This window comes from Perca flavescens, chromosome 15 (assembly GCF_004354835.1).
Source record: "Perca flavescens isolate YP-PL-M2 chromosome 15, PFLA_1.0, whole genome shotgun sequence".
In the NCBI taxonomy this organism is placed as follows: Eukaryota; Metazoa; Chordata; class Actinopteri; order Perciformes; family Percidae; genus Perca; species Perca flavescens.
Genome location: NC_041345.1, coordinates 9,022,955 through 9,035,904, shown reverse-complemented (window position 1 = coordinate 9,035,904; position 12,950 = coordinate 9,022,955). Strand labels below are relative to the sequence as shown.

The window sequence follows — 12,950 nt, the reverse complement described above, 5'->3', positions numbered from 1 at the left end:
CAGCATAACACACACACACACACACACACACACACACACACACACACACACACACACACACACACAAATAACATGCATTCACATTTGTACATTTTAAAGAATTACACATATCCACTATTGTGTTAATATACATAGACAATGCCCAGGTGCAGTCTCATATACCATGCACAGTGCACTCATATGTATCAAACTTAATACCAAACGATTAATATGTCTTTCCTCAGGCACTGCCTTATGTCTGCCTTCTTATTGCCATGCTGTTCTTCATTTACGCCATCATTGGGATGCAGGTGAGTGAGAGCCTTGACCCAAAAATTGCTGTAGTGCTTTTGGGATACATTAAATATATATATTGTAGGATAATGATGATGAGGAGGGGGAGGAGGATGATGAAGGGAAGGAGAATGAGGACGATTATAATGGTCATAAAGATTTGGTGCATAATGAGAGGAGGAGGATTATGGAAGTGGTATTTGTGCAGGAAAGGTTTTAGAGTGTTCAAATCATAGGCCCTGTTTTAATGGCAAAGAAAGCCCGAAAGGTCATCGATGAACGGCTGTAGTCTGGTGTCCAGTGTTAACAGTATGATTGCGTTCAACAGCTGTTTGGGAATATCGCTATTGAAGAAGAAGGAGAGAGCGCCATCAACCAGCACAACAACTTCAGGACCTTCGTACAGGCTCTCATGCTGCTCTTCAGGTGTGCGTGTGTGTGTGTGTGTGTGTGTGTGTGTGTGTGTGTGTGTGTGTGTGTGTGTGTGTGTGTGTGTGTGTGTGTGTGTGTGTGTGTGTGTGTGTGTTATTTATAGGACTATTGACCAACCACCTGAAAACTGGCATGCATTAAACTCCAAGTCCTTCATAAATCAAGAAAGTTTTTTTGTGTGTGTTTTAGGAGTGCAACGGGAGAGGCGTGGCACGAGATCATGCTGTCGTGTTTGGGGACCAAGGAGTGTGACCCCCTGGCAGGGAATCCAGAACCAGAGTGTGGCAGCCAGTTTGCTTACCTGTACTTTGTCTCCTTCATCTTCTTCTGTTCATTCTTGGTGAGTACATACTAGGGGTGTCACACTCCTGCAAATTTACGATTCGATTCGACTAACCGCCATATTTTATTCGGAATGTACCAAACAAAGGCCATATGGTCAAATAAAAAAAAATAAAAAACTTACTTCACCAGTCAATTTGAAACAAATTAAAACACAATTTTAAACATAAAAACTAAAAGAAGATCCACTAGAAGGCAGAACGGTAATTTACAACACTAGCTTGACTTTCCTCATCTGCACAAAGCCACCAGATCCTGCATGTTTCCTTCTTCAAATTTTACGGGGCCGGGAAGCTACGCTACCCATTAGCAGCATTAGCAGCACCTGTGAGTTTATCATGTGACAGCGAAAACGCGAAAGGCGGAGCAGTATATCCTGTATGTCCCTTACCGGCTAATGTATTTCAAGATGGGTCATGAATATGGAGCATCTACCCCAGCGCATGCGAATGTAAATGTAAAATATCAAGCCAAAAGGAATACTTGGAATTGATGGTGGTGGTAAATATTCAAGAAAAAGGACAAGTTTGTAAACGGGCAACACAGATTTTGATAATGAACAACTAAACACGTCACACACTGGGCCTTTTAAATCAGTTTTAAGTGGCTCTATTTGTCAGATAACAGGTTTAACTTTTCTACTTGTGTGTTTATGTGTAGATGCTGAATCTGTTTGTAGCCGTCATCATGGACAACTTTGAGTACCTGACGAGAGATTCATCCATACTGGGACCTCACCACCTGGATGAGTATGTCAGGATATGGGCCGAGTATGATCCTGCTGCCTGGTGAGTGGTAACGTGCATACATACATGCGTACACACAACAGTAATTTGGCAGGCCCTGACACTGACATGATACACCTTTTATGATTAGTTAATAACGAAGTGAAAACAAAAGTGATATTCAAAAACGTATCACATTTCAGTTTGTGTATGCACCAGTAGTCCACATAAATCCACCAATACATTTCTTAAGACCTGTATATTTCTTGTGCTTGTTATAATGCTCACACACAGAGCCAAGTTAGCAATGAAATTGTTAACTTCTCAACAATGCTGTAAAAAAAATTTCAAACTGTGTACAACATCAGCACACGCCGTTTCAAATGATCTGGAAATAGACAGAAAATGAACAAAGCACGAGTGTCAACTGGTTACTAGAACAGAATTTCCTAGCGAAAGGTCTGCAAGGGGGCTGTAACGGATCTGAGCATAACCTCATCTGGCATCTGGTTATCTCTCTAACACCGTACAACCCCTCCCTCCTCCTCCTCCTCCTCCTCCTCTTCCTCCTCTTTTCTGTAAAGTGTCCTGAAATATCTCCGACCCCTTTCCCAAACCGTTTCCCTCTTCTGGAATCTGCATACTGCTAAAAAAAAAAACTTAAAGTGGCAACGTCTGCACTCCAAACAAAGCTCCCTTGTCCGACTCTGTAGTCAGAGTGTCTACTGTAGACCTGCTACGTTTCATGGTATCTGTATTCCAGTGCCTGTGTGTTGCCCTCATGCTGTCCTGTAGACTGCACTGCTCTAAACAGGGAAAGTGTGATAATAATAATCAAATGTACAGGAGAGTTGAAGAAAAGATTACAATAAGGATGAAAACAGTGTTCGTAAAAAACGAAGGAGTGAGATTTAAATAGTAATTGCAGGTTATCAAAGGCTAAACGTCATGGTTTGTATGCCTTAGAAATCAACAGAAAATTTTTAGAAATGTATACAAAATGTATAAAAGATAACCAGATACCTTTGCTGCATATTGTGACAATGTCCCCTTCCTTGTAACTAACATGCTAATTTTAACCCCACCTTACTTAATATGACACGGACACCGCTGCACAGGAATCGGAAGACAGCGAACAAAGAAACTTGGCTGCCATTGAACACATATTTAAGAGGGAGGGGATCTACACACCACAAGCAGCTATTAAGCATTTAGCTGTTTTCCAAGCACATGCTTCTCTACTTCTGTTTACAATTTCTTGCTGTAATTACATTGTGCACACATCCAGTTGGGGGTTGGACTGGAGAGAGGAAGGAAAGGGATGTCAAACTAAGGATGAGGAGTGAGAGAAAAATAAAACAACAGAATAAAGGAGGATTTTGGGAACTGTATTGGTAGTGCTAAGGACCACATTTAACAATGTGTGGTATGCAGTGAAGTTTGTAGAGTGTGTGTAGAGTTTGCATAGGTGCATTCAGGTGCAGATGTGTCTACAGACTCTGTTATTAACAGTCAACATGTTGTAAAGTATTTCCAGATACTGTGTACTTGTCAATCTTGTGCTCTTCCTCCCAATGTTCTCTTTTCTTTCTGGATGTGTGTGTGTGTGTGTGTTTTTCCTGTTGTGTGTTTCTTAACTACCCTGTATTCTTCTTGCAGCGGTCGCATTCATTATAAGGACATGTACAGTTTATTACGAGTTATCGACCCGCCTCTCGGCTTAGGCAAGAAATGCCCCCATAGGGTGGCCTGCAAGGTTTGACTTCCATTCAAACAAAATATCTCAACCACACATGCTAGCCACAGCATCCAGGAATGGAGTGAATGCCGCTTTTATTTATTTTCTTCTTTTTCATTTCAATTTTACAACTTATTTTCCACCATTATCTACTTGCATTCTGAACTGCTGAGAGAATGTGCGGGACAATGCAGACACCCAGAGAAGCATGTGAAATGAAAAAAAAAAAAAAAAAACACACACACATTAAGACATTTTTGCACATTATAAAATGAATCTTTTTTTTTTTTTTTTTTTTTTTTTTTTTTTTTTTTTTAAATATATTCTTTTCTGAATATTCTTTTCTTTTGCATGAGGCCATGGCTATAATGTAGCAAGCTACGGTTGCTCACTGTAGTGTTGCATTGTTCTTGGTTTTTTGGGGGTTGGGGGAAAGACAGAAACTGCATTGACACCCCTTCCTCCTCCTCCTCCCCTCTCTCCTCGTCCGAGCAGCAGCAGCAGCAGCAGCTTGGTGCCTGCTGTCAAGCTCTGCCTTGCTCGTCTGTGCAATCACACACACACACACACACACACACACACACACACACACACACACACACACACACACACACACACACATGCCTTTTTCCTGCTTATACAGAATTGTCTTCTGATACTACAAGAGAACATTTACTTCTCAAATTCCAATCCTCCTGTTGTCTCCCTTCCCTCTGTCATTTACTCCCTCTCTTTTTTGACATGACAAACTGTTAGAGAGTACTTAAGATCACAGAAAAGCCACATGGCCACAGTCTTTCCAAATCAGCCCAATAACCTTGTCTTTCTGTTGTTCTTTTACTTTGTTTTGGTCTTTCTCTCTCTTCCTCCCCTTTTCTCTCTCAATCTCTGACACTGTGATTCTCTTTTCTCTTTTCAACTCCATCCTCTAATCAATCGTCTCCTCAATCTCTCTCTCACTGCATCTTTTTTTTCTCCCACTTCCTTCCTCCATCTCTCCCTTTTTTGTGCTTTTGTTAACGGGGTGATGGCTGATGATGCAGTGGCAGGATCAGTTGCAGGGAAATGTATGACATGCTGAGGCACATGTGTCCTCCACTAGGCCTCGGGAAGAGGTGTCCAGCACGGGTGGCCTACAAGGTCAGAAAGGACCCCATCATCACCCTAATCTCCTATGGGTGTCGGGTTTTTTTTTTTGGTTTTTTGGGAGGTGGGGGTCCAAAAGGGAGGGGCCAGGGATTTAAGCGCTCAACGTGGTGTAAACTTTAGTGTCATTGTTTCTTTAGTTCTGTTATTGTTTCTTTTCGTGGAAAGTGGGGGTGGGCTGGTCCGTGTTGTGGCGTTGTGTGGTGGTGTGGGATGGGTGGGTGGAGGTAGCAAGACAATTAGGGTGAATGGTTAGGCAGGGGTGGGTATCCACGGGAGGGGACGAAAAGAGGGACCTTCTCAGCTCGTTTGCACCGTGTACGATAGACACACAAGCTCACGTACACAAACATGCAAAAGCAGCCATGCACATAATAATCAATAGTGTCATATTGTTCTTCAAGTAAAGTGATGGTAGTAAGTGTATACATGAATGCAATTATTCAAACATTTAAGTACAAAAACATTAAAGATATTAATTAATTAGACCAACATTTCACACATGTAGACACACGCACTCTTACACAGAAGCATGCGTGTGCAGCAGGGCTTGGAAGGTCCGCTAGACTTACGTCCTCTGACTCGTTCCGTCCTGTGGATGGGGCAGACACACACACACACACACGTGCACACAAACACAGACTTAAGTCATATCAACCTACACACAGATATCTGTTATTTCCAATGGTAGAGAGAGCAGAAGGGCTTGTCTCAGTGATGTGTTTCCCTCAGAGAGCCTTTGGTTGCCATACAGAAGCAGTTCTTTTTCTGTCACCCTTCATGTAGCAGCTCCAAGCCCCCGAGCAGCCTTTTCTATCTGCAAGTCCAATCTTCTCTTTGTCCTTTGGTTCTGTCGTCAATGCAGTTCTATTCTGTTTCCAGCCCCCCCCCCTCATCTCTGCATAATGCTCCCATCCCCACACATATACACTCCCTCACCTGCCTTTTGCATGGCCTATAATCACCACCACCACCAACCCCATGCACAGACCCCTGTCTGTCATATAGTTAGCACAGACACAATTAATCGTACACAAAATGTTATCAGAATAGAAATATACAGAATGATAACAACAAATTTACCTTTATGTTACCACATGTTCCTTTAACACGTCTTGTGATCAACATGACAGTCTCATGACGCATCATTGGCAGATCACTGTGAGCCTCAGGGGGCAGCCGGCCAAACAGCCTGTAGGCACAGGAGATCACTCCATCGCTAACCATTGCTTGATCCAACTCCCTTCTCTTTATCCAGCAGACCTGGGGCAAATATTACTGACATTTTATAATATATCCATGTGGATGGGACTTAAATACAAGTACAATTTATAATGTAAGAGGTTTCCCATTCAAGGAATGGTATACCAAACTTAATTTTTTAGGCTACTTTATATTTACAGTCTAAGATTATTGTCTTAAAAAGAAATCTCCATCTATTATCTCCATTTGATTACACAAAAAACAGGTTGTTACCCGTGTGGACTAAAATGTGTTATTTGACCAGACTGATCTCATGAAGTGGTGTATGTATGACACGTCAATTTGAATGCCATTGTTGGCGTGTTATCAAGACGCATAGCGTGTTTTTAGCGTGTTTATCTATGCCGTTTGGCCTCCATTGACTTACATTACATTGCGATTGCGTGTGAATTGACGCTGTAGCGAGTAGTATGAAAGGGTGAAAATCCGCGGAGGCTGGTTGGGGTGGAGGATGGGTAAAACACAGGACTTTCACCCAGGAGAGCGGGGATCGTGTCCCGTGTGTGATGTTTTCCTTCGTGTCCCACGTGTGATGTTTCCTTTCCACGTTTGTTCTTTTCCTAAACCCAACCCCGTTCTTCTTTTCCTAAACCCAACCCCGTTCTTCTTTTCCTAAACCCAACCGGTTCTTCTTTTCCTAAACACAACCCGCCTGTGACATTTCATCAACCCAACCGTAGCCTCGCGATAACACGTAGCCTCGCGATAACTCGCCACGTGACTTTAGAAAGTGGCGTGTATGTTTACGCGAAGTCATGATTCATCACGTTACATTTGACCCAGGTTCTTGCACCTATAGCTCTGCCTCTTTCTCGTGTTTTTATTTTTAATCCCAACCTTACAATCAATGCTCTCTTTCTCTCCTTTTCCTATTCAACATTTGTCCTAAAAGCCTCCTTCCTGAACTAAAAGTTGGACCCTCAATCCCCCTGCCCATCAACCTAACATACCCTTTGATAATTACTTCTGGAAGACTTCCAGAAGCCATCTGTGTTTATGCCGTACCTCCCTTACCACTTTCCCTAAGCACCTTGCCAATGAGAGAAATCCAAACCTTACCTTTGACCTTCCATCCAGTCCACAGAACAATGACCCATCTTGCGCCACTGCTTTTAACCTTCGATCTTCTCTGTCCTTAAGAGAGATGGCAGAGCCTTCAGGCAGGACCGCTTTCTTAGAGACACAGCCAACTAAGTGTGGTGATGTTTCTTTCCTTTTTTCGTTGCATAGTTTTTTCTTTTCTTTGTCTATTTTTGGTCACTTTTTCTCTTTACACGCTCCAGCTCATAACCTATTAACCTATTGATTTTTATTTCTCTATCATCTTTCTCCCTTAAGCCTTCCCTTTCAACTCTTATCATATCTATTTTCTGGCAGAAGAAATATTTCTTTTCACCTCATATTTCCTACATATACCTGGATTATGCTTGCCTGAACGATCATTTAGCATCTTAGCACCAAAACAACACTTCCATGGTGGCCATTTTCAGTTTTCTTCTTTCTTTTTCCACAGAATGCTGCTCTCTCTCACCTATTAACCCTCCAAGTCTGTGCCCATTTTTCACAAATTAGACATCAGATAATTAGCGATAGAGCTAGTCGCTCTATTATTTCAGCCGAGCCCTGTTGTCTTCAAATTGACTTATTCTCTTCAATAACAGCCAACGTTAAAACAACTCACAAACTCATTTTAATGTCGCCAACAAAGGATGCTTTCTGTGTACGGCTGTGCAGCTGCTTGTCCTGAGAGGCATATTGCCTGTGCATGTTGCATGAGGGTGGGATGTGCAAGAAGGGTTTGGGGGAAAAGAGAATAATAAAATCAGGATGGGGGGCATGCCGCATCTCTGGGTTGTCGCCGTCTTCTGTCACCAAACACACACCAACGTCATCTTTGAGTTGGTGTGTGTCTTTGTATTGTCTGTTTCAATTATAAACCAACAAGATCTATAAAGGATCAAACCAATAAACGAAAACCAAAGTGTCGCCCTTCCTTAGATTGGTCCCTTGGTTGCTTTTGGTTTATTGGTTTATCATCCGATCTCTGTTGTTTTTACTGTGAACCTCCAAACCCCTAGAGGGAGCTCTGGGTCATAGTAGCTGCTGCTCAGCCTGTCATTTCTTCTTTTAAGGCTCACGTTTGACAGTTTAACCAACCTGTGAGGTCTTTTTACGGTGGCCGACAGGGGCAAACGCCCTGCAACTTCAGAAAACACATGTAAATAGACAAAACACAAGCAAATTAAGAAAACAACTTCATTAATTTGACAACACATGCGCAGCATTCAGCAAACGCGCTGCATATACACACAACACAACCAAATATACAAACGCGCTGCAATTAAAAAACGATGCAAAAAGAAAAGCAACTTCATTAATTTGACAACACACGCGCAGCATTCAACAAACGCGATGCAAATACACACAACACAACCAAATACATGAACGCGATGCGAATAAAAAACAATGCAAAAAAGAAAAGCACACAAACCCCGAAAACAAATGCAACAACAAAACGCTGCATCCAGATTCCACAACGGAAGTTCTCCAGACCTCTAGAGGGAACAGCTAATCAGCTGGATTTATGACCCCTTTTCTGCCTTTTTATTAGAGTCGGGTATGGCTGCATAGTAAAAAGAGAACTCCTGTCTCATGCCCTTATTAATAACATAATATAATATATTAGTAATAATATACAGTCTATGCTCCCGTCTCAGCCGGGAGGCTGGGGCCGTGCTCGAGCTTCGACTTTTCAAAATAAAAGCTCGCGTTTGGTCGGCTCATCTTCCTTTGGTGTTTTGGATGTTTTGGAACTAAACAGTACGGCAATCATGCTAATGAATACAATAACTTTTTCAGCAGATGTCTTACTTACAACACGATGGAGCAAGCAAAGCAGTTTTGTCTTTATGTGCAGGCGGGATTTATTCAGTTTGATAAATCCCACGGTAAATTGGCTGGTTTACTAAACAGGGAGCACGGCACCAGCCTCCCAGCTGAGACGGGAGCATAGACTCCATCCATCCATCCATCTTCGTCCGCTTATCCGGTGTCGGGTCGCGGGGGGAGCAGTTCCAGCAGGGGACCCCAAACTTCCCGGAGCATAGACTGTATATTACTAATATATTATATTACGTTATTAATAAGGGCATGAGACAGGAGTTCTCTTTTTACTATGCAGCCATACCCGACTCTAATAAAAAGGCAGAAAAGGGTTTAGCTGTTCCCTCTAGTGGATTGGAGAACTTCCGTTGTGGAATCTGGATGCAGCGTTTTTTTGTTGCATTTGTTTTTGGGGTTTGTGTGCTTTTCTTTTTGCATCGTTTTTTATTCGGATCGCGTTTATTTATTTGGTTGTGTTGTGTGTATGCAGCGCGTTTGCGGAATGCTGCGCATGTGTTGTCAAATTAATGAAGTTGTTTTCTTAATTTGCTTGTGTTTTGTCTATTTGCATGTGTTTTCTGAAGTTGCAGGGCGTTTGCCCCTGTCGGCCACCGTATCTTTTGGATGTCAACAAACATATATAGATAACCTTACAATTAGGTAAATAAATTAATATGTAAGTCGAGAGACAAATCTGGGGGAAAAAAGTTCTTTTGTAATACCTTTGCACTCACAGGTTCTCTCATATGACAAAACAGATTAAAATCTGTGAATTCCTACATGTGAATTTGATGTCACCGCAGCACTGAATATCAAATATGCCTAATTTGACACTGTAGCTGAGTCTGAGCCATTTGTTACAGACAGACAGAGTCAGTTTCAGATGCTATGCACAGCTCCTTCAACCTCCTTTACCCAAACCCCTCCCTTCTCCCTACTCCCCTCCCCTTCCTGCCACCGACTCAATGCCCCTCCCCGTTGTCACCTGGAGGTTCCACATACATGCTACCCCACTTACTTCCCAATTTTCTCACCACTCACCCTGATTGGCTCTCCCACAGAGACTGCTCCGTATGGACCTGCCTGTGGCTGATGACAACACGGTCCACTTCAACTCCACTCTCATGGCCTTGATCCGCACAGCACTGGACATCAAGATCGCCAAGGGTACGGAAGGTTTGGAATCCCTCTTACCTCCTTTGCTCCAATTTTCACATGCTGTCTTCTCCTTTTTCTTATTTCTCCTGTAGTGCAGTGCTGTCTGCTTTTTCTGTGCTGAACCCAGAAACCTTCAGCTCTTCCTGACGCTTCTCCTACTGTGTCTTAAGTACAGCGTGATTTCTATGGCGGTAGATCCTGTGTGTGCATGTTGTGTGTGTGTGTGTGTGAAGCTGAAGGTTGAGATCCTGTGGGAATGTGGTTCTATTACTTCTGCTTAAAAACACCAAGTGACGCCATTTTCAGTGCAGTTATGATTTGATAATGGCAATTATTATAACCATACTAATAAAAATCTTCTTCTGTTTGTTTGTCTTTGTTTTTCATCCTCTCTTATACCTTTTTGTATCAATCTGAATGGGCGTGAATGGTTTTTGTGCACTTGTGTATGTGTGTGTATGACTAAACTTGTGTACACATCTTCGTGTGCATCTTCATGTGTCTGAATTTTTGTGTGTCCATATACTTGGGCATGGATGTCCGTGTATCTATATATGTGCGTATGTATGTATCTGTATGTATGTGCATGCGCGTGTTTGTTGAATCTGCTTAGGTGGTGTTGACAAGCACCAGATGGACGCAGAGCTGAGGAAAGAGATGATGGCAATCTGGCCCAACCTCTCCCAAAAGACTCTGGATTTGCTGGTTACGCCACACAAGTGTAAGTTGCAGAGTGTTGTGCCGGCGCAGCAATGTGGCTTGGATGCAGCCACCCTGTGCCGCCCAGTGCTCCAACGTTGTTTTCTCTTCACGCCACCTGAAGGACCGCTTCTCTCAGCCAGTCTCTCTCACTGCTGCACCCTCTGATACTGCTGGCACATTACCCCGCACATCCACACCCATAAACCTTAGATCTATCAAGACGTAATTATGTGGACATGAAGAAAGACAGAAGCACTCACAAAGCACAGGCTGCATGGTAGACACAGAAGAATACACACACACACACACACACACACACACACACACACACACACACACACACACACAATACCCTAACTCTGGTACCTTCTTTCAGCTAGATAAACCAACTCACCAGCATAGAGCCACCACCAAACCCCAACACTTCTCCACCTCTCTACCTCTCTGTGCCTGAGATCAGAGGGTGCCTCACTATAGATCAACTCTCTATAGACGTCTTTTCACTTCAGGGGCGGTCAGCTGTGTGCACTAGATGGCTGGCTGTGCTTAATAGAACTTACTGTATATTGTTAGTGTTATTACACCAAGAACAAATGCACATGTGCTAATGCACGGGTTGCATGTTACAGTGGTTGCTTTAGTTTGTGAAATGCATGAGATTTGCTATCAAAATGTATTGTGTATTTGAGCATTACATTTGCAACCAAGTCAAAGAAAGTCATTAACAGTCTATATATCACAGATTTTATTTTGATTTCTTTTCTTTTCTTTATGACTTGGTTAAATTTGTGTTGATTCTTGCGATCTCATGATTGCAGATTCCTGGAGCGACTGAATTTTGTTTGATCTATATTGCAATGAGATGCTTTGATTGCAAGATTTTACCTGTGAAAAATATTAATGCTATATAAAAGTTAAACTAAAGTAAAAAGCGTTTTTAAAAAAAAAAAAAAAAAGAAGAAGAAGAAAAAAAGTATCAGTCTGTCTGTGAAAAGACTATTTGCTCAATGTTGTGTGTGTGTGAGATGTTTCTCTGTTTGTGTGCATGCCTCACCCCTTTCTACCATTCCTCGCGCTCAGGGTCCATACCAAAAGGTCTAATCTTGCAGGGTAACTTGTCATTCTCTCAGCAGCCACAGACCTGACAGTGGGGAAAATCTATGCTGCTATGATGATCATGGAGTACTACCGGCAGAGCAAGATCAAGCGCTCGCAGGCTCTTCGGGATGAGCAGGTACTGCTGTCTAAAGGAGAATAGCACTCTACTCTACCTGCCGCAAACCCTTTAAAGTCAAAGGCAGACTGACGCACTGAACTCAAGCCTGCAGGACTGTAGTCCCACTCATATAAGCCTGGGCTGTGACAACCTCTGTCCAGATCCAGGGAATAGTCCTTATTCAGTCACCTAACTGGGTGAATACAACAATTTGCCATCTAATGCGATCACATTCTCTAACACCCAGAACAGTGCTGCCATCTGCTGGGCAAGGTTAGCTACTTCTTGCTTTTACAGTCATTTTAGCATTGGCAGAAACAATGCAAACATAATTCATGTAATATACCTTTCACAAAATTTTAATTGCTTATTAAGCAGATGAATTACATCAAGGTGTTGCAGTTATTTAGCTGTTTATAAGCCTGCTGCGTTTGGTTTGAAGCAAGCTGAAGTGTTGTCACAGCCCCTAAGGTGCCCATGCCTGAGCATCATTGGAGCACTCCTAATGGCTCCCTTCGCTGAGCTCGATTCTTTCCTGTGTCGAATGCTTGTAAAGATACTGTTCCTCCTCACTCCCCATCACCTATGCTTGTAACCTTGGACTGATAGATTTGCATCATGATATTTCTGCATCCTTAATTCAGGTCAATGACAGAGGTGACCACCCTCCACATTCATTTAGCTGTATTTCATCTTAGTATTTGAGTATCTTTTCTCTCCCTTAACACATACTGTACATCATCTCCCTTCCCCAGTCCACCTGTCGAATTGTAGGCTGCTGTCTGTCCTGACTGGGGGGGGGGCAGCAGGATCGGGCCACCATATGTTGTAGCAACACCCAGTGAGAGACCTCTGCAGTGTTTCATGATTCAAAAAAATGTCATTAGTGCAGATACCACCACACAACAATCTAAAAGTGTTCAGTGTGTTTTACATGTTGTACATTGTATTGTATTTAGTGCTTGCACACATAGACGGAAGGTTTGCCTTAGGTTTGGATTTGAATAAAGGTAGAGAGAAAGGAAAGGACGGAAAGGCAAAGCAATTACTCATTTTAAAATCACAAAGCTCA

At 42.6% G+C, this 12,950-nt stretch overlaps 1 protein-coding gene across 1 annotated transcript in view; it reads left to right on the top strand.

The window, feature by feature from the left end:
- The window catches only part of cacna1aa (calcium channel, voltage-dependent, P/Q type, alpha 1A subunit, a), an 89,715-nt gene that overhangs the window by 63,809 nt on the left and 12,956 nt on the right, over nucleotides 1-12,950 (top strand). Inside the window, exons 34-41 of the mRNA XM_028599201.1 lie at nucleotides 225-290; nucleotides 602-699; nucleotides 895-1,045; nucleotides 1,708-1,835; nucleotides 3,432-3,528; nucleotides 9,864-9,978; nucleotides 10,574-10,681; nucleotides 11,793-11,896. Of these exons, the coding sequence (XP_028455002.1) occupies nucleotides 225-290; nucleotides 602-699; nucleotides 895-1,045; nucleotides 1,708-1,835; nucleotides 3,432-3,528; nucleotides 9,864-9,978; nucleotides 10,574-10,681; nucleotides 11,793-11,896 (867 nt within the window). The remainder of the gene's footprint in view (nucleotides 1-224; nucleotides 291-601; nucleotides 700-894; nucleotides 1,046-1,707; nucleotides 1,836-3,431; nucleotides 3,529-9,863; nucleotides 9,979-10,573; nucleotides 10,682-11,792; nucleotides 11,897-12,950) is intronic.